Source organism: Quercus suber, unplaced genomic scaffold, assembly GCF_002906115.3.
Source record: "Quercus suber isolate HL8 unplaced genomic scaffold, Cork oak 2.0 scaffold_615, whole genome shotgun sequence".
Lineage (NCBI taxonomy): Eukaryota > Viridiplantae > Streptophyta > Magnoliopsida > Fagales > Fagaceae > Quercus > Quercus suber.
Window position 1 is genome coordinate 408,432 of NW_027070058.1, and position 22,615 is coordinate 431,046.

The following is a 22,615-nucleotide window of genomic DNA, read 5'->3' on the forward strand; positions in this document are numbered from 1 at the left end:
AAAAAAAAAAAAAAAAAAAGCTGCGCTAGTGACAAAGCTGGGGCCCACAAATAGTGTGAAAAAATTTGAGTGATGGCATGAAAAAGATGGAGCCAAACGGGTATTAATTTTAGAGTGATGGGTGATGAGTGATGAAAAATGAGTGATAAGTGATGAGTGATGAAAATTGAGTGACGAAAATTGAGTGACCAAAAAAAAGTTCCCAAACAACCTCTGAACATCCCAGGAGAAATGAAAACTTACCATGATTTACAAATTCAGAAGGGCTGTTAGCACTGCCAGCAACAGCATGTGGATCTAGAATTTGGTTGGTTGTACTAATTGAGGAGATGCTTCTCTGAGACTGAACTGCACTGTTGTCCATATCCCACGTACTGGTGGTCCAGAAATCCTCTGTCTTCACTGTCCGACCTTGATTCGTTGATCCTTTTGATGGTGATTGTGCTGGTGCATCCACCGAGGTAGTTACTGTAGGTTTAGTATAGCATCCAAGACAACCACTGCTCTGTTACAAATTACATTTGGTTCTGTTACAAATCACATATAATATTATAGCTTCTAAATAGGACTCACCACAAACTCAAAAACTGCATCCTAATGCCTAGATAAATTGGCCCACATAGAACCAGCTCCCTCTAAAGAAAAGACAATATCGTAATGTAAGTATCAGAATTTTCTCACGCAGAATCTAAAGAGAATTATACAATAATAAATCAACCGGGAAGAAAGATGAAGATAGCCAACTAAGAGCATTCACATCAGCCTCCTCAAATTTTTAGCTCAACCTCAATACTATATCACTATTTCAATTAAATATTATTTTCTTTCTATTCACAATTTTAATCCCACAACCATCGAATACAACCGCATCACTTAGCACAACTGCATCCAGCTGTCGCACCCAGAAACCAACCAGTCGTTGCACCACAACCACATCAGCATCCAGCCATGGATATCCATTAACACTCCAACACAACCACATCAAAACCAAAACAAACACAACCACCAGATTATGGTGCCTTGGATCCACCCTCAAAACCCAACAGATCTGAGCTTGAATTTCAGACAAAGAGTGTTGAGCCAGCACCCCACCATCGCACACTGACCAAAAACCACATCTCAACTGTAACCCGTCTCCGCCAGTGCTGAAAACCCAAATAGCAACCTATCTCAGTCATCGCACACCAACCAAATCATGACCCAATTTCGGTGATGTGTTGATGTTATACCTAGGAGCAGTTGATCGAGAGAGAGAGAGAGAGAGAGAGAGAGAGAGAGAGAGAGAGAGAGAGAGAGAGAGAGAAGAAACAAGACCAACAGGCACAAAAACCACGGTCAAACCCAGACCACCATCAAACCAGACCAGCCACCACTGCACTCACCGTCGGAAACCGCCACAAGCACCGCACGAATATAAAAAAATAAACACAGACCCAGCAACCACTGAACCCACTTCCAGAAACCACCACACCCACTGCAAAAATCAACACAAACCCCACACCCACTGCACAAATCAAACCAAACCCATCAACCACTGCACCCACCACACAAATCAATGCAAATATCAACACAAACCCACAAAAATAAACTTTCAAACACCCAAACTGCCACCACTGACCAGATACAACCACCAAATCCAAGTGTTGCAGTTCACAATAACTTCGACTGCCACCAAATGGAGAGTTCGAAGAAGAGGGAGAGAGATTTTTGAGATTTTTGAGATTTTTTTTAACATTTTTTTTAGCACTAGCGAGGAACAGTATCTCGCTACTAGTCGCGATTGCTGTTCATTGTTATTATTATTTTTTTTTTTGGTTAGTTTATTGAGTCTGATGAGAGGGGTTTTTGTGGGTTTCTAGCTATATTTTTATCAGGCTAGTTTGACTAGCCTTATGCAAGTGCTCTTCGAATGTCAATTGTGTTGAAAGGGCTACATCCCAAAAAGTAAAAACTGGATGGAAAAAAAGGGGAGAAAGTTGTTCAAAGAATCACCATTTAGTATAGGGCTACAATCCATGGGATACTGATAATAATGAACAGAGTATATTGAAAACAGCTTGGCAATAAAACCTCATTATCCAAACCTAAAATCCAAGTAAGATAAAAATTGGTAACCGTGTTTCTTAAATTCATTCATTTTGATATATGGGATAAATTATAAGGAGCTATCCTAACATTTTTAAAATGATAACACTGGTCTTTGCACTCTGCTTATAGATTCAAGATAAATTTAACCTTCTCTGTCCATCTTCTGAAGCTAAACATTTAAGTTGAGCAGTGTCAGTTCACAGTTTGAACTTGATCACTTAAGCTACCATTATTTGGAATATTCTGCATGCAACTATTAGCATGCAGTAGATATCTATTATGGCCTCAAAAGCTTGATAGACCACCTAAGACAATATGCACATCAAGCTTTAGATTGACATCAGTTAAAAATTCAAATTGACAACAGTTTTCCATTCGCAATTTGAACATCCTTTTGAAAAATTTCTTCGTGGAAAATTTCAACCAACAACAAGAGTAACTCAGAATGTGCCACCAAGCCATCTTTGACCCATACTAGGCCAAGGCTTGCATGGCAACCAGCCATTAGATAGTAAATGCATGAACAGGAACTAACAGCAAGGTAGGATTCACATTGTTATTTTGCTACCAAGGTACTTGTCACTCTAGAAGGCCATGGGAACATATGGTGCAGATCCACAACCAGATTATCCTAACCAAGGAAATTTGCATAGGCCAAAAATCATAGAGGTTTGAACTTGGTTGATTCAGGACATTTGAATTTAAAAAATTTTCCAAATGCTATTAGAAATTATGCAAATTTTCTTTATTGGTAACTTATGCACCTGGTGGGTATTGAGCCCAAAACCTCACCCTCCACTTTACTCTTATAAGGAAGGAAATGCCCTTTGAGCAAGATATCACTGGCTCCAATTAAAAAAAAAAAAAAAAAACTTAAATAACCAAACTAAACTACCTCAATTATCCTAACTTATCATCATTAAGGTTTGATAAGTGACAGTGAAGTGCTTCCCTATCAGCTAGCAATGATCAAGATGTATGCATACATAGAAAAAATATTTAATCACTTCAACTCTATTTACACATTTGAAGCCACCAGGAGTTTTACTGCTTTGAGGACAGAAAGAAATATATGCAGGACAAAAGGATACTATTAATTATGTGTCAAATTCTTACTTGAATCTGGAAATCTAAGACATTAGCAGAAAAGTAACACCAACTGGAAAATCAAGTCATACGAGCAAATTGAACAATAACAATAACATGATGTAGAGGAAAATAAAATCATATCATGAGATAACCAGACTTCTATTTATCCATTTCATTGCCTAGCAAATGTCAAACTTCTTTTTTTTTTTTTTTAATTTCTTTGAGACAGCATACATCAAGATTTATTTTCATTTAAACATGGAAAAGCATAAATCTCTGCTCAATGGAGGCTCATCAAGGCATTTCATATGGTTAAATTGAAAGTTTCAATTTCTTTTATCAAGTTTTATCTAACGGAGTCAGAATAACCCCAACCCCAAAAAAATTAATAAAATATTAAACTTCGGAATATTACTGAGCTAAATTGACTTTGCCAATTTCTGAATGAATCAAACTACATGATGTATGAATCTACAAATACAATGCCCCTTCAATACCCTTTATTGAAATTCACACAACTCTTCTCTTTTTACTGGTTTTTTTTTTTTTTTTTTGTGGTAAGTTTCTCTTTTTACTTGTTTTCTCTTTATCCGAACAACAAAACTCACAAGTCAAAACAGATTCCAATTCAAACATATAAAAAATAAAAAATAAAAACCAAAAACCCACGAATATTACAAGCTTGAAATCTCATTCAACCACAAAATCCCCATTGAATTCGAAACCTGTAATGGGAATCAAAAAAACATACCCCATATCGCAATATATAAAGAAACGCCCACAAACCCTTATCAGATCTGCTTTCCAGCAAAAATCAAAGCTTGATGAGAAAATGATTCCAGGAAAGAAACATCAGAGAGCCCTCCTGAGTACCACAAAAATATTGGGTATCAGATAAAAATTCAAACAAAAATATAATTTATTTTAATTATTATATATATATATATATATATATTTATATATTATTCAAGGAAAAGAAGTAAACCTGTGAGATTGTGTGTTAATATGTAAACACACACTCTCTTTCGCTTTCCTGGAAGCGATGCCCTTTTGGATTTCTGCTGTTCTTCTTCTTCCTCTCTGGCAATTATTGACATAAAGGAAGAAGAAAGAAGTTGGGCAACCGTGAAAAAGTTTATATATAGAGTGAAGTTTTAACTCCCCTAATGTTTTTTAACCTCAAGTGTTCTTTTATGTTAGCATTAATTTTGTTGCCACACGTTTCTGTTTGGTTTTCTTCTTAAGACCACAGTTATGGATAACATATGATCAAAAGAAAATTCTCCTTTTTAGGCTAATTTTTTCCTTTTTTGATAGTATCCTTTTTAAGTCTTACTATTAATACTCGCTGTTTGTTTGAGAATAACTTATTAAATTTTTTATTGAAATTTTTTGGTTAAAAGTGTGTTATAGTATATTTGTACTTCAATAATGTAAGAAAAAGCAAGGTTTAAAAAAAAAACTGTACATAAGAGCAAAAAACTAAAAACTAATCAAATAAACTTAAGTCAAACAGACACTTTTTATTAGTGTAGATTTGGTATCCTTAGCTTATTTTTATAGTTTTTATTACAAAAAATATATATCATTTTAGTAACTTTTATATTAAATGTGACAAAAAGCTAACAATTATATAATTTTCCAAAAAAAAAAACTAAAAAATAAATCATTTGCAAAAAAGAATGAGACAAAAAGCAAAAAATTACATTTTCCCAAACCCCGTCTTGTGAGGATTTTTTTTTTTTTTTGGGGAAAATTGTTAAGCTTTTAGCCTTTACTTAAATTATTAATTTTGGTCAAGAATTTTGTAGCTAAATGATATTGATAAATAAAATAAAATTATAAGTCAAGAAGGCCTTTCATAAAATGATCACCCTTAATTTTTTTTTCAAATTAAAAAGGAAAAAAAAATTATAGATGTTCTTAAATCCCATTTATCCTTTAGGTTTTGTAAAGCAACTATATATATATATATATGTAAGGGCAAGTTTTGGTTCCTAAGCTCAAAAAGTAAAAGGATTCAGGCTCAAATAGCCCCAACACAATGAAATTTTAGAGAGTGGGCTGAAAACTAGCTTTCGATGAGCTAGACAATGCCCATAATGAATTTTAAGATTAAAACAAAACAAAGGAAAACAAGCTTTATGCGAAGGAATCTTTCCTCGGTAGAGTCCAAGGAGAGTAGTCTTTGAGTATATTCCTCTTAAACTTGATTACAATTTCAGTTCCCTATATTACAATGTTTTTTAGCTTTTTTGATGAAAAAACCCCTGTTTCTCTGGGGATCTCTCACATTATATGACCTCCTTTGGTTGATCTTGGCTTCCATATGTTGATTATGCAGGCCATTACTCGAGTGCTTATCCCATCAGACGCCCTCACAAGTCTTCTATGAGTTGCGGTAACCGAGACAACACTGTTCAAGGGTTTTCTCTACATAAATGTGGCCATGGTGTTTAGTGAGGTGCATTAAATGTGGTAACAGCTACCATCCCTCTAATCATGTCAGGGCTAACCCCTTTTCTGAAACTCTTCATCTATAGTGTGGGCTCCCTCTTGTAATGTGCCCTTGACATGGCCATGGCTGCCTCTTCAGCCTTACCATTTGAGTGTATGGACTTCTCAAAACTGTATTGACCTTCTTGGCCTTAGGTATGACATGTAACATGATTACCTTACTGAATTTCTGTACCCCACAATATATATATATATATATATTTATTTATTTATTTACTTAGAAGAAGCTATTTATATTATTAGAGCATTCACATTAGCTTCATTTATATTTAAAAAAAAAATGCATTTTGCATCATTAAAACTCACTTTATTTACTTTACATAACTATTTTTACAACAAACCCTACAACTTGTTCTTTATTTTTCATAACATCATATTATAATAATCTATATAACTCATTTTTATATTATTCTTGCAACACACCTGACAAAAACCAACAAAAGCAAATGGCAACACCACTAGAAGGCTAAAAAACCCAATTCGACCACCAATACATAAACCATGGCCACCACAACAACCAAACTGGCCACCATTGCAAAAATTCAGCACTAGCACCTCCAACACCACTGCAAAAAACCCAACACCACCCTAAAATCAAAGTTCAAAAAAACCCACCCCAATTTGCCACCAACACTAAAACCCACCACCCCAGCCACTGCTGTGCCAACCACCAAAACCCAACACCAAACCAACATTGATGATCCACCTAGCCACGATGACCTCGGCAAGCACAACAACCACTTCTGATGAGGACACAATAATGAGAGAGCAGAGGATTAAGAGAGAGAATGTGTTTGACGAGGGTGAATAGAAAGTGAGGAAGGTGAATAAAAAAGAATAAAAATTATAAAGAATGGAGCTATAGTAATATGAAAATTTACATATATACATACTACTATTGCATTGTGTTTGGATTTCAACAATGTTGCATTAGCTAATATTTGGGGGGGGGGGGGATTTGGTTTTTGTTTGCTACAATGTTATGCAAAATGGATTTTGCATAATGGCATAGGAATACTCTTATAGTGGAAGTTATTCATATTCAATCTACAAACAAAACTTTTGTCACAACTTGATGAAGTGATTCATTGTGAATGGTGGAAACAAAACAGTGGGTCTCATTCATCAAGTTATAAAAAAAAAAAGTTGTAGGTTGTATTCCTAAACTTATTAATTGATATTAATGAACCAAAGTATCACTTAAAAATATTGAACGTAGCTTAGTAATCAATATTTAAATGTAAATAATCCAATTATATAAGCAGAACTAAATAATCAAAAGAAAACTAAAATTAAAAAAACAAAAATTATTATAGTTATGTTAGTCTCTTTGCACGCAGTATGCACATGTCAAAGATTAAAAAAAAAAATGAAAATATACAAAAATTTTAAGTAATAACTATAAATACTAAATAGTTATATTTTTTAAGTATTAAATGTGTATCCTAATTTTATAGACTTTGAGTTTAAATTTTAAAATTCTTAATTTATCTTTATAATTATATTTTGTCTCAGTATAAATCATTTTCAATTAGATAATTTGGTGACTTTGGAAGTATAGAAAATTGGATGCAAAAAGTTCTATTTCAATTACCAATTATATATAGAGATTTCAAATATATATTGTATATGACTAAGTTTTTATCAAAAATCAAAGATTATAATAGATTATGAAATAATTTAGAATATATAATGATACTCTTTTTAAATTTCTTGAAACTTTTAATAATTGAATTTTATTCAAAGTAGTATTTTTCTTTATAAATTTGGTCACAATATTTCATGTAACATAAATTGTGTTAATTATTTTTAATGTACTCATAATGAGTCATATAGCGAAATTTTGCAATATAGCTTGTAATCTTTATATTGTGTCACTGCAAGCACGATGTGTAAGTCCCAAAAGTTATTATTAAATAATTTATGGCAAATTATATATTACATATAAATAAATAATTGAATTTATAGAAACGCTTGGTGTTAAGATTTTAATAAGAGTAATGACTGTGTTTGGATAGAACGGTTTGTTGCTTAAAGTTGAGTTACGTTTTACTCCCTTTTTTTTTTTTTTTTTTTTTGGCCGCACTTGTTGACTGGGAGGGGACAAAATTTACTGTGCGTGAACAGTGAACGCACTGTTCACACACTGTTCACGCACTGTTTATGTATTAAAAATATTAAAAGTGGGTCCCACAACACTATTTACACATTTAAAAATTATTTTGCTACAGTGTTTTCAGCAACAATCAGTTTTTATCAACTTTCAGCAACAATAAGTGCTATCCAAACGGACCCATATAGAGTACTGCATAGCCGCATAAAAAGGCAATCTTGTTAAAAACCTATGCCATGTAAAAAATAATAGGCTAAAATGCAAAACTGATGCTCTAAGTTTTTCGGATTTTATTTTAATCCTTTAACTCTGTTTTCATTCATTTCAGTCCTCTAATTTTTAAGTTTATTCAATTAAGATTTTTCCATTAACTTTTGTTATACGTTGTGGTTAATTTTTTAATTTTTTAAAATTTTCTTCAAATTTTTTCAATTAAAAAAATTCAATTAATGATTGAAAAATGTTTTCTAGTTTTTTTTTTTAATAATCTTAACAAAAGTTAACGGAAAGGGATTAATTAAATAAATTTGAAACTTAGACGACTGAAATGAACGAAATCAAAGCTAGAAGACTAAAATAAAATTTGAAGAAACTTAGAGGGTTAGTTTTATATTTTAGCCAAAACTATATGAAGAAAATTTAAACAATAAGGATAAAAAAAAATAAAAAATAAGAAATAAAGGCTGCATAGTGCCAACAATCTTGGGTCTCAATTCTAATCAAATCCTAAAAAGTTTTGAAAATCCATCCATTATAACCCCAAAATAAGTAGAGATGTTGCTTTGCTTTAGAGGGTTTTTTTTTTTTTTTTTTCACCTATTTAATTATTTCAAAAAAAAGTTATTTTTATTAGGATGACATACATACATGGATGTAACTAAAATTTAAAGGCTAAAATCTAAAAATGATCCTTTAAGTTTCTTCAATTTTCATTTCAAGCCTCTATCTATGTTTTCGTTCATTTCAGTTTTCTAATTTTTAAGTTTATTTAATTAAAGTTCATTTCTCCAGAATTTTTTTTCCAAAAAATTTTAACAAAAATTGGCGAAATTGCCTTAATTGAATAAATATGAAACTTATAGGACTAAAATAAACGGAAAAAAAAAAGTTAAAGGACTAAAATGAAATTTGAAAAAACTTAAAAGATCAGTTTTGTATTTTAGCCAAAATTAAATTAGCAAAAAAAATTTTTAAAATAAAAATAAAAGTTAGTACTATTAAGTGAAACTTATATGGGAAAAAAAGTATATGGGATAAAAGTGCAAATTATATATGATCTAAATCATTTTTGTTTCTTTTTTTTAAATCAATCATTTTTATTATATTAAAAAAAATTAATCATGCTTTCTGGCGAAAAAAAGGTAAATTTTTTTTTTTTTTTTTTTTGGTTTTTAGTAAAGAAAAAAAGGTAACTGAATCAATGTTTTAATGAAAAACTGATAGCAGTAGCAATCGTGCTAATAATTGGTTTCCTTATTGTTGCAAAGAAAATGCATTATTGGTTCCATGGCTCTTAATCAAACCCAGAAAATTGGGCCCAAAGATTATCATAGCCCTAAGGCCTAATTTTCACCCCAAAGCATGCTCGGTCCACGGCTGAGTTGAAAGAGCCTGGTTGGAATTCAGATTCATGGTCAGCCTTTCAAAAGAAAAAAGTTCAAAGCCGATAAAGTATAAACTCATTTAGAAGGTCTTTTTTTTTTTTTAATTAATTAATTTATAAATAAAAGATCGTTTATTAACATTATATTTCAGCTGTTTTCCTTGAAATTTACTCCATTAAAATAATTGAAAGGTTGTACCATTCATGGTCAAAAAAATCATCTTGTTAATAGCAATTACACAACCAAAAGCGAAATGGATGGAGGAAATTCACTTAACATTTCTATAGGATTAGTTATTATTCCATTTAGGTAGATTTCCATCCATGTGTTTTTATTATTTTTTCTAGCACCAATTATCTTACACTTCCCATAATCAAGCTCCTGCTAGTATACACAAATATAAACTTTTTTTTTTCCAAACATGTAAAACCTTTTTTTAGGGTAGATCGAAGAATTTAGTTGTTTTTGTTTAGAGAAATAAAAAAAGTTAGGCATTTAGTATGAGGTAATGTTTTAGGATTTCTATAAATGTTGAAAGATTCTCTAACATTATCTTGTTTAGTTACAAATTACATAAAAGAATTTTATGCTCAGGGGTATCTAAATTCCCTCTCAATCTCATTTTTGAATGAACATGGATTTCCTTTAAAACAAATGTAGGAATCTACATTCTTATGTCGGGAAAAGGTTACATTTACCAACTAACAACTTGACCCATTCTCACTACCCTTTAACCAATAGAAACAAAACTAAAAATAATAATAATTATAAATTGACAATTTAAATAATTATTTTTGTATTATACATGTCATTTAGAAAATGTTGTACTATAGACTATAGTTGTATGTAAAATTTGAGGATTTATAGTTTATATTTTGTTTGTCATGGTTTATTTAGTGAAAGATTTTTTTTCCTTTTTGATATTATGCTTATGAATCAAAGCATATTTTGGGGAAAAAAAATATTTTATAAGATTTGTAGAAATAAATTAAATAAAGAATATCATATCCCGCGATTCTTATTAAATTCCTAATCAAACCAAACATAAAAATAATTTTATCCCTAGACATCACATTCTCAAGAATCTAAATATTGGGATTTGGGTGTAATGTGAATTCCCTCAAACCAAACACCCCCAATGTCAAGCATGATATCCAATCATATATTAAATTTGAGGACATTTGATTTTTGGTTGACCTTATAATATTGTGTTACAAAAGTTTTTGAGACATTACAATTTTACACATCATTATTCTAATATATATTTTTAATTCAAATTTAAACTAATTCTATATTTAAACCCCCTATTAAAACCTCTAACATACCATATTTTAATTAAGTAGTAGAACAAACAAAATCATTATAGCCAAGAAGAAGAAGATGAGCTCTCCCTCCTTAATCTAAATGCCATGGATTGACCCACTGTTATAACTCACCTTACCCTCCCAGTTTTTATTTTACACAATAACCAATAAAATTATATAAATTACCTAATAAATAATAAAAGTACTGTCCTCTGCCATTCTCTTTTTTCTCTTTACCATAACCACAAAATTAAAATATTTTTTTTTCTTTACAACCTATACCAGTAAGGTTGCATATAAGCAACCTTATTGTTCATAGGTTGCAAATTTTTTTTTTTTTTTTTTTTTTTTTTTTTTTTTTTTTTTTTTATGTTTACAAACTAGATGGAGTGGGTTTATGACATCTTAGGTTATAAAATAGCAACCGGGGCAAAGGGGGGGGGGGCAGAGGGGGAATAAGACCTTCTCACTAAAGGGAGGATTGTACTACCCCAGTGGAATGGATCCAAGGTGGGATAACAGCAAGTTGAAGCATGCAAAGATATCCATAAATTGGAATTCCGCTTTTAGAGGGAGTTTAGGTTCGCCATGATGTTACATTACGCCGTAATATTCACGTTATTGTAACCTTACATTAATGTAATCTCAATACATATATAACATTAAATTATTTAGGAAGGTGATGAGATTAAGATGATGTGATATTTTTGTAATTTTAATTATAGTACTGTTAGAAATTTTTTTTTTTAATGTCACATCATTGTAATATGCATCACATTAAAGGCACATTACGGAGAACCAAACACCCCATAGAGCATTCACATCAAGAATGATAAAAATGCTAAAAGCCAATTTAACAATCAACACACAAAAATACTTCATCTGTCCCAATTTGTTTGTCCTGTTGAAAAATCAAACTTTTTAAGAGAATATCATTTATTATCTTATCTGCTTTATAAAATATATAAGTTTACAAACTACCATTTAATAAATTTCTCAATTTTTTTTAAAAGATTNAATTTATCAATTTTTTTTAAAAGAATTATTCTTAATGAGACAACTAAAAAGGTGCCCTAATTAGATTGACTTTTTTAAATATTTATTAATTTTCTTTTCAAATAATTTTGAAAATAAAGAATGAATATAATAGAAATATTAGTAAATTAATAACTTTTATTTTTAGAAATATGATAATATTTTAAGATATCCTAAAATAAAATAAAGGACAAACAAACTGGAACGGAGAAGATACCAACTACGTCAAAGCTCTCAAATGATAAAAAGTTTGACATTTAGCAATATTAAGCTGTCATCTCTAACAATTTACTGTAGCTGAATGTTATAATAAAATATTACCAATTAATTTGTCCCGCGTGTGCCTCTTTCTTTCTGTCAGATTTGCTTCTCCCTGTCTCCCTTTCATCTTCTCTCTATCCTCTTTGTATCATGCTCTCTGTCATCCTTCCTTTATTCTATTTTTTTTTCTTTTGCAATGGCTGAAAAGTTTGATTGGGTTGATTTTGTGGGTTTGGCTGAAAGTGTGGGTTTGGGCTGGGTTGATTTCGTAGGTTTGCAGCAGCATTTAACCAAAGCATTCTTGTTATTGAACTCCTTTCCTAATTTAAACTGAGTAGAATGACAACTCACCTGAACTGAGATTCCTAAAAGACAACTCCTGGTGGTGAGGCACTTCCTCCATCTAAGTCATCAGTGCCTACAATTCCTTCAAGCCAGGTGGGTTTTGATTTGTGCCGTGTGTGGTGGTTATGGTAGTTCGGCTGTGGTGGGTGGTGGATATGCAGTGGTGGGTTTCGTTTTTTCTGGGATGTGCGGTGGGTGGTGGTTGTGCAGTAATTAGGTGGTTGTGATGTGGGGGTTGTGGCTTGTGGGTGGCAGTGGTGGTATGGTGGTGGTGGCTGGTGGTGGCCGTAAGTGGTGAGTGGTGGGTTTGTTGTTGTTTTTGCCTTTGCTTGGGAGAAGAGAGACACAGAGAAAGAGATGCAGATTTTTAACATAAAAGAATTAAAATAATAATAATAATATTTAAATGAAGTGCTAAAAAAAAAGAATCTTTAACATTGAGTGTATTGAAAAGTAACGTGTTAAAATAGATAAATAGTGTTTTGAGTTGTCAAAAGCTAAAAATTTTAACATTCTTGATGAAAATGCTCTTAGAATTGTGGCCGAATCATTAGATCAAGGGTCACATTTCCAAGAACTTCTCACCTTGTGTTGTCATAGGCCTAAACATATTGGCAAGATGGCACAAAATCTTCTATCCTAAAAGCCTAAACAACTTGCCGTTCTTAAAGTACACACATTCAATGCATTCCCATCACCAATATTTATAATTATATTTTCAAGCACCTTGAATCAACTGAGTAGAAAACCTGCCAATTTTAGAAAAAATGGCTAAGAGTATTGGTGGCTGATATCATATTTTGTCTGATATCGATTAGCATGCTAAAATACTTGCTTAAGATCTAAAATGCCAAAACTCGTACTTTTGGAAGTAAGGAAAAAAGAAAAGAAAAGGGAATTACATGGAAAAATTCTATTTACCTTGATCGTACATTGGATAAATCATCCAAGATTCAATGCCAAGTAACCCTAACCAGAAGTAGTAAAAGAAGTTAACCTAAGATCCAATCGTCAAATCAAGATAAAGTTTTATCCATCTTATAGATCATGAAATTTTCTTCAATACGATAGTTCATGGGCCAAAAACAAATTTGAAACAAATGAAATATCAAAAAAAAAAATACCAAAACCTAGATTAAAGGTACTTTAGAAGGTAAAAGAGTTGTTCTTAAAGAGTTTTCGTACAAAAAACTGTACCAATCCAACCATAATGGATGCTAACGGCCAAGACTCTATTGAAGTATGATGGGTTAGCTACCTTCCATAAAAAGGGTTTGATGATATCTTCTCCGGATTAAGAGAAGCTAACTTTCCAAGAAAAGTGCTACAAAATTTTTTACATTGCATCACATGTTGGTTAGGATTTGAGCACATGTAGTTCAATTAATACATGACTTAATTCATAAAGCATATGTTAAATTAATTAGCCAATTATCTTAAGCCATATGGGCCAATGAGATTAGAGATAGTCTCCTATAAATACATAATTATAATTCAACATTAGAGCATTAGATATCATTAAGAATAAACCAATTGATTGCTTAGTGCATTTCTTTTCTCTCTCTCTCTCTCTCTCTCTCTCTCTCTCTTAATATTTCTTTATGGAGGATGACTATCTCGAATTAAGTCAATTTCCCTACAATTTTCATAAATTCCCTTACAAATCTCATCCATACCTATTAGAAACCACTAAATTCCTAACATGACCCAACAACCCTGCCTTTGACCCACCAATGATAAACCTAACTCATAACACGCCACCGCTACACAAACTCAACCAACTGCAAAAACCAACACCGAACCTATAACCACTACAAAAACCACCAATCGCAATGCCTTGGTATCAATGTTGTGACCCACAATCCACCAACCATACTGCCTACTAATCCTAACTTTCACAACCTCTGTAGACACCGTATTTGTAAACCTTATGACTCGGGCCCCTATTCTCCAATGAAATTAAAATTCTGAGGACCAAGGTTGGTTTAGGGCCCAATCAGATTACAAATTGACCTAAGAGGTGTTAAAATAGAAAATATAACTTTTTATGAGCAAATAAATCTATTTTCGAAAAATAAAAGGCCAAGAAAATCCTAAGCTTGCGTACGCAGGCTTAATGCATGCGTACACAAGCACGGATCTGCACACGTAGCTAGGATTTCAGAAACCTATGAAAGACAAGTTTTATGCATAAATGTTGAGGTTTGGAATGAATTTCACATCGTTTGGGAGCCGTTCCAAACCCCTATTTTCTTACTATATAAAGCCATACATAGGACCTTTTCAAAACACATAGAAAATCCTAAAGGAAAAACCTAAGATTCACTAGTAATAGTGAATTAAAGAGGGATTTTTTCACAAAATATCCTCAAGTCAATTTTATATTGATTGTGACCATTTCTGGTCTTGATCTTTGAGTTTTGAAGTTTACCAATCATTCTTGTTTGATTGTGAGTTGATTTGACTAAGAGAAACAGTCAAAATCAAACTCAAAGCGCTTCTTGTTGGAGGTATTGAGTTCTAAGCTTTTCGTTTTCATTTCTTTATCTTTTATTGCATTAGTCTTTCTGTGTTCCTTTTTTTTTTCTTTGTTTTTGTACATATAACATGCTTGTTTAGCCTAGGTTTTCTTTGCTTTATGATTTTAAGCGTGTTAGGTTGTTAAATTAGCTTTCCTTTCTTTTTCTATTGTTGCTTTTTGGGTTAGGGTTCTTCTAGGCGTGTCTATGTGTGCATGTTTCTGCATGCGTATATAGACTCGAAGTATATGTATGCATACAACTAGCTTGCATACGTAGGCCTATGTATGCCTAGGCATACTCGTGCCCAGAAACCCTAATCTGAGTTTTTCTGCTTTTGTTTCTTTGTTTCTTTCACATAATATGCCTATGTTTTGATCTTCTTGTATATTTTTGGGCTTCTGTTTCTTTGTTTGTATGCTTGCTTACTTTAACATGCTAGATTAGGGTTTCCTCTTTGTTTCTTGCTTTGATACTATGAACATGCATTCACATGTCCATGCATTAATTCCATAAGTGCTGTGGTGCAGTAAGGTAAATAAGGTAAGACATGCGTTGGTATGAATATGCATTTTAGTGATGGATATGTTTATTCAATGTTTGTTGAGAATAAATTGGGTCAGGAGCTGGCGTAAAAGGTTTGTTTTACGCCAACCAATCCTGACCTGCCACGTCACTAAAACTTTTTTTTTTTTTTTAAAGCCTTAAGCCCTTAACCCTCTCTCCCTCTGTTCTCTTCTCTCCTCACCCGATCTCTCCATCTCTGGATCAAACCCACGACCTCCATGGCCGGAGCTTCAAAGCTCAACACAAGCACCAACCTTTTTTTTTTTTTTTTTTTTTTTTTTTTTCAGCAAAAAAGATTAAGCCTTAAGCCTCTCTCCCTCTCTTTCTCTTCTCTCCTTACTTGATCTCTTCATTTCTAAATCAAACCCACGATGTAATCAAAGCAAATGCTCGATGTAATCAAAGTGACCTGCACCAGCTAGCCTAGACACCGTGCCTTCAAATGCAAAACAGTTTTCAATGACAAGCTGATTGTATGCATTAGCCTTAAATAAATGAACAACTTCTCAAGGTCCCGCTCGTTGTTAAGTTTCATAAGAGCAGGTTCTTCTAATGCTTTGGATTCTGAATGTAATTGGATACAGCTGCAGGGCTTTTAGTTGATTAAATGGCAGTAACAACATGATCGAATCTACGTATATATAGCAGAGAGAGCATGTCCTAGAAATTCCTCAGATTGAAAGATACACATCCATCAAAATCTAGACTTCATTCAATATTCTCAGGAAATATCCAATACCCTCAAAACAAATTGGAAATCCCAAAAAATTTAACACTCAAAATCAAGATTCTAATGCAATATCCAATACCAACATTAGAACTTGCAGCCTCCAGAAACACTAACACCCAAAAAAATAAATTAACTTCTCTGATTTGGCTTAAAATGAAACACACCCAGATGCTGAAATCAACATTCAAGACACTAACTTGAGAAAATACTCAATACCATGTAAGAAATTGAAGAACCCAGAAGCATAATCCCTAAAAAACGAAAGAATATGAAGCCAAATAGNATTGCAAAAGCCACAACGAGGTGAGGGAGATGAGAGAGTTGCGGCCTTGTGAGGTGGAGGACGGCCTGGCGAGGTGGGGAAGAGCAGCGGCGTCAAGGAGGGAGGAAAGACCTGGCGATTTGGTGATTTGGGGCTCGGCCTGGCGAGGTGAAGAACGGAGCGACACCGGTGAGGTGAGGTGCAATGAGCAATGCCGCCGGCGAAGTGAGACTGCGAGTGGAGTGAGAGTGAGAGCGAGGGTGAGGGTGAGGGAGAGAATGGGAGGCGGCTTGGGAGAGAATGAGAGGGTTAGAGAATGGGTCTGAGGGTGAAAAATGACTATTTATACTTGGGTTTTTTTTTTTTTTTTTTTTAATATTATATATACGGGTCGGGTTCGGGCCGGGTATGCCTAATACCCGGACCCGACCCGAACCCGCTTCGGGTTTTTTAATGAAAACCCAGACCCGACCCTAATGTTAAACAGGTCGTGTAAAACCCGACCCATTATGGTCGGGTCGGACCGGGTCCCCGCGGGTCGGGTTCATTTTGCCATCCCTAACCCATACCCACATAATTGCAAAGCACAAAACCACCACCAACCAAAACCACAAGCTTTGCTGAGATAGCACAAGACAAAGCAGCCACAACAAAAACCAATACAGACCTTACTCATAGAAAATTGAAACAAACCCATATTGATAGCGGTGACAAAACCTAACTATTAGGTCCATAATTTTTAGAATCGTCAACCCATGCCAAATTATTTGTCTTTTATTGAGTTTTATGTGTCTTAAAGTGGTAATTGAAGATCAGGTTGAAAACATAAAGTTTGCTTAAGAGCAACTCAAGAAAAAGTGCATTTTCAGCGTATGTGTAGACACCGCATTTTGTACCCCTTACAACTTGGGCCCCCCTTCCCCAATGATGCTTGAACTCTAAGGCCTAAGGCCAGTTTAGACTTGAGGAGTGTTAAAATGGAAAATATAACATTTTAAATGAGAAAAAAAAAATCTATTTTTGGAAAATTAAATGACTAAAGTGAACCTCAGCCTGCGTACGCAAACTAAAGCATGCGTACGCAGGCACATTCTTGCATACTTAACTAGGGTTTCAAAAGCATATGAAATGCAAGTTTTCTGCAATAATGATTAAGGTTTAGAATGAATCCCACATTGTCTGGGAGTCATTCCAAACCCCATTTTTTTAATTATAAAAATCTTTACATGGTACATTTTCAAAACATAGAAATCCCACAGAAAAAACCTAAGATTCACTAGAAAATAGTGAATCAAATTGCGGTTTTTCACAAAACACCTTTAAGTATTTTTTATTTATTTGATTGAGACCTTTTTTGGCCCCAATCCTTTGAGTTTAAGATTATTAATCACTATTTTATTGATTTGTGATAGATTTGGCGGGGAACAGTCAAAAATCAAGCCTAAGAGCTTTTGTTTTAAGGTATTCTTTTGAACTTTTCTTTTTCATTTTCTGCCTTTAATTTGTTTCTTTGTTTAGTTTATGTCTGTTTGTTTAGGCTAGTTTTAGGCTTTCTTTATGTTTTAGCATGTTAGGTTTCTAGATTTATATTTTTCTATTTTGTTTGGTATCTACTCTGTTTCTACGTTAATTAGGTTTTCAGGGTAAGGATCTATGTACGCATGATCTGTCCTGCGCGCGTAGGTTGAACTCATGCGAACACAGACTTGTTCTAGCATGCGTGATGCCGTTACTTAGAAACCCTAATTTTTGTTTGTTTTGTTTCTGCTTTCATGTGTTTGTTCTGTATAGCCTCTTTTTCATATATTTTAAGCCCTATAATTGTTTGTATATCTTTTAACATGTTTGTCTGTTATCACATGTTTAGATTAGGGTTTCTTAGTTTCAATGTCATTGGTTCACATGTTCATGCATTGATGCCATAGGTGATGTGCTTTTGAGAGGCAAGTAAAGAGTAAATCATGCATTAGCAATGTCCATGCATTCGTGTTAGGGTTTCACTTTGATGATATGATAGAACATGCTTAAATGTATGATTAGGGTTTGTAATATGTTTGCCTTGCTATGTTGTATGCTTGCTGCCTTGTCGTAGATGTGTGATAGGGTTTTTCATATGTTAGATGAATGCTAGGGTTTCCTTTGTATTTGGCTCTCTTTTGCTTTAGGTTGGTACATGGATATGTGTTTTGGGATGAATGATGCCATGTTGTATGTTAGATGCATGCTAGCGTGTGTGTGAGTATAGATGCAAGTGTTGAACATGTTTTTAATAAGGTTAGGACGTAAGACACAATGATGGGAGGCCAACCTTAGGGTTGGGCAATTTTGGGTGCCTAACATCTTCCCAACAGCATACCTAAAGTCCAAATCCATACTCTGGTAGTAAAATCAAAGGTCCTTCCTCGAAAGAACACTATATTCATGGTTACTAGATCATATAACTAGATGGCGACTCCGACCCTTCTTTCCCTTGCCATAGTATGTCTCAATACCTCTCAATCTATCGAGGCTTTTTAGGTCACTTTCTGTTTGATTGATACTTCCTCTATACCTAGTCGATAGCACCTCAATACCTCTCAACCAATCAAGATGTGTGAATTAGCAAAAAATATCGAAGCTAAAAAAACCCATAACTTTCCCGTTTCAAACTCAATTTGAGATCTGCTTGTTGTGGTATTTAAAGGACATTATAAGCCATCCCTAGAAAGGCTTCTTAGAGAGAGAGAGAGGAAGCATCGTTTGTGCAACTAGGGTTTGTGTAAGCAAGTTCTCTCAATTTCCACCATATTGAAAAGTTTTAAGTAAATTTGAAGTTCGATTGGTGAAGGAGATAAAGCCATAGCAGCCATCACAAACTTGCTTCTATGAAAAAAAAAAAAAACTTCAAAAAGGTTTTTGGAGTCGGTTGGAAGTTCCAGTCATGATTACAAGTGCGCTATCCGTGGAGACAGTTCATATGATTGAAGAGTCCAAAAATTCTAGTGCAGTGAAAGGTTTTCTCTATAAATTTTGAACTTGTTGTAGAGTCTAGGTAAATGTTTTACTTCGATTGTTATTAATTTTTTTTTTTTTTTTTTATCAAATTGGATTTGCTTCTTGGGAAAGATTTTGTTTGTTTTGTTTCTGCTTTCATGTGTTTGTTCTGTATAGCCTCTTTTTCATATATTTTAAGCCCTATAATTGTTTGTATATCTTTTAACATGTTTGTCTGTTATCACATGTTTAGATTAGGGTTTCTTAGTTTCAATGTCATTGATTCACATGTTCATGCATTGATGCCATAGGTGATGTGCTTTTGAGAGGCAAGTAAAGAGTAAATCATGCATTAGCAATGTCCATGCATTCGTGTTAGGGTTTCACTTTGATGATATGATAGAACATGCTTAAATGTATGATTAGGGTTTGTAATATGTTTGCCTTGCTGTGTTGTATGCTTGCTGCCTTGTCGTAGATGTGTGATAGGGTTTTTCATATGTTAGATGAATGCTAGGGTTTCCTTTGTATTTGGCTCTCTTTTGCTTTAGGTTGGTACATGGATATGTGTTTTGGGATGAATGATGCCATGTTGTATGTTAGATGCATGCTAGCATGTGTGTGAGTATAGATGCAAGTGTTGAACATGTTTTTAATAAGGTTAGGACGTAAGACACAATGATGGGAGGCCAACCTTAGGGTTGGACAATTTTGGGTGCCTAACATCTTCCCAACAGCATACCTAAAGTCCAAATCCATACTCTGGTAGTAAAATCAAAGGTTCTTCCTCGAAAGGACACTATATTCATGGTTACTAGATCATATAACTAGATGGCGACTCCGACCCTTCTTTCCCTTGCCATAGTATGTCTCAATACCTCTCAATCTATCGAGGCTTTTTAGGTCACTTTCTATTTGATTGATACTTCCTCGATACCTAGTCGATAGCACCTCAATACCTCTCAACCAATCAAGATGTGTGAATTAGCAAAAAATATCGAAGCTAAAAAAACCCATAACTTTCCCGTTTCAAACTCAATTTGAGATCTGCTTGTTGTGGTATTTAAAGGACATTATAAGCCATCCCTAGAGAGGCTTCTTAGAGAGAGAGAGAGGAAGCATCGTTTGTGCAACTAGGGTTTGTGTAAGCAAGTTCTCTCAATTTCCACCATATTGAAAAGTTTTAAGTAAATTTGAAGTTCAATTGGTGAAGGAGATAAAGCCATAGCAGCCATCACAAACTTGCTTCTATGAAAAAAAAAAAAAACTTAAAAAGGTTTTTGGAGTCGGTTGGAAGTTCAAGTCATGATTACAAGTGCGCTATCTGTGGAGACAGTTCATATGATTGAAGAGTCCAAAAATTCTAGTGTAGTGAAAGGTTTTCTCTATAAATTTTGAACTTGTTGTAGAGTCTAGGTAAATGTTTTACTCCGATTGTTATTAAATTTTTTTTTTTTATCAAATTGGATTTGCTTCTTGGGAAAGTTTCCCCACAGTAGTTTTTACTTTAGGACAAGTCGTTTCTTTGGTTTCCCTTAAGTTACCATATTGTGTGTTTTATTTATTCCATTGCTTTTACAATTAATTAGAAAATATTGGTATTGATTGCTTAAACATGGATTGTTCTTAATTTGATTATTTTATCACTTAGCTTAAAACTTGTTTATTCATTCAACTGGGGTCTAAATTCCCTAACACCAACCCAGCCACAGAAAGAGAGAGAGAGAGACCTAAGAATGAATAAAATAGGGAGGCATTGTTCATAAAATGAATCTTGCAAGTGAAATAGGTAAGTTGATGCGGGAGCTTTTTGAATAATTAAAAAAAAAAAAAATAGTAAGTGAATATGATAAATTATATAAGCTTCACTGCTGGCAGTGCAAACTAGTAATAATACGATACTATGATGATGAACTATCAACAATGTCGACAAAGCTAACAGTCAAATCCTAAAGCTAACACTCTTTATTACAGCCGACAAGACACAACCTTTGGGCATTTGATAAGGCAATGGAAATGGGCTTAGATTTTTTTTCAATTGATAGCATCCGTACACAGAAAATTTTACCTTCTTGTTTTCGTAGTCTCTCTCCCTTTCTTTCTTTTCCTTTTGGTAAACGTCTCTCCCTTTCACGTAGACCAATCCTTTATTCAGTGGCGACTTCAAGAATTTTGTCAAGGGTGTTCTTATTTTATTTTGAAAAAATTTCGGGTCATTTCAGTCTATTTCGATTCTTTGAGTGTTTCAGGATGTTTCGGTAAATACCGGCTAAAATTCAAGATTTGATTGGTATGAAATTTGTGCTTTAAAGTTTTTTTTTTTTTTTTTAAATGTTCTTAAAACCAAAATAAATTTGCATTCTGGATACCAAAAAACCTCAAAAGGAAAAAAAAAATGAAAAGAAAAGAAATTAACAAAGGTACCTGTATAATAAACTATAAGTTCATTTGAAATATTAATAAAATTATTAATTATTGTTGTTTAGTTGTTTTATTAATTTGTTTGTCTTTTATAAACTATAATTTGTTAAATTGTTATTTCATCAATTATAAAATTATTAATTGATGTTTAGCCTAACATAATTTAATTTATTTGTCTTTTATAATGTATTAATTAATTAAATTATTAATTGTTAGGATCATGAGCCAATCAGAAAATTTCACAATTACACGTCACAATAACATTACACTAAAAGACAATATCTCACCAATTGACCAACACCAACACACACCAACCAACGGATAAGAATCATAAGATAAAGCCAAATTCAAAAAGTCAAAAAAATAGGAAAAATATTAATAAAGATAAAGCTTCATGGCTTCAGCCAATCACAATTAAGATAAAGTTACTCTTCACGGTTTAGATGATAAAGTAGAATAAAGAGAGAGAGTTAGAGACAGCGACCCATTTATTTCATTTCAGATTTCAGATAGAGAGAGAGTGAGTGAGTGAGAGACTGAGAGAGAGTCAGAGAGAAAAAGAGAGAGAGATACCTTGAGGGAGCACTAGAGTAGTTGAGCAGGGAGGGAGGCCTGAAGAGTGAAGGCTAAGGCTGAGGCAGTGACCGTTAAGTGATCTGCAAGCGATGTGTGAGGATGTACGACGCGATGTGCGAGCGATCTCCGACAAGTGATCTTCAATGAGCGACAATGTGCTTTGGACTGCGACTGGACCAATCTTCGATGAGGGGCGTCAGGCGACGATGTG

The 22,615-nt window shown here is 33.5% G+C and overlaps 1 protein-coding gene across 4 annotated transcripts in view; it reads right to left on the reverse strand.

Moving 5' to 3' along the window:
- Positions 1-4,361, reverse strand: part of LOC112040828 (uncharacterized) — a 7,209-nt gene extending 2,848 nt beyond the window's left edge. Inside the window, exons 1-3 of one of the 4 annotated variants that reach the window (XM_024073790.2) lie at positions 4,163-4,361; positions 3,929-4,042; positions 244-500 (exon numbers count right to left, since the gene is read on the reverse strand). In XM_024073790.2, coding sequence (XP_023929558.1) covers positions 244-500; positions 3,929-3,933 — 262 coding nt within the window. In that variant the 5' untranslated portion in view covers positions 3,934-4,042; positions 4,163-4,361. Of the gene's footprint in view, positions 1-243; positions 528-3,928; positions 4,043-4,162 lie in introns of all 4 variants that reach the window. The other 3 variants (XM_024073953.2, XM_024073848.2, XM_024073900.2) reach the window with 3 other exon arrangements.
- Positions 4,362-22,615: the final 18,254 nt, after the last annotated feature.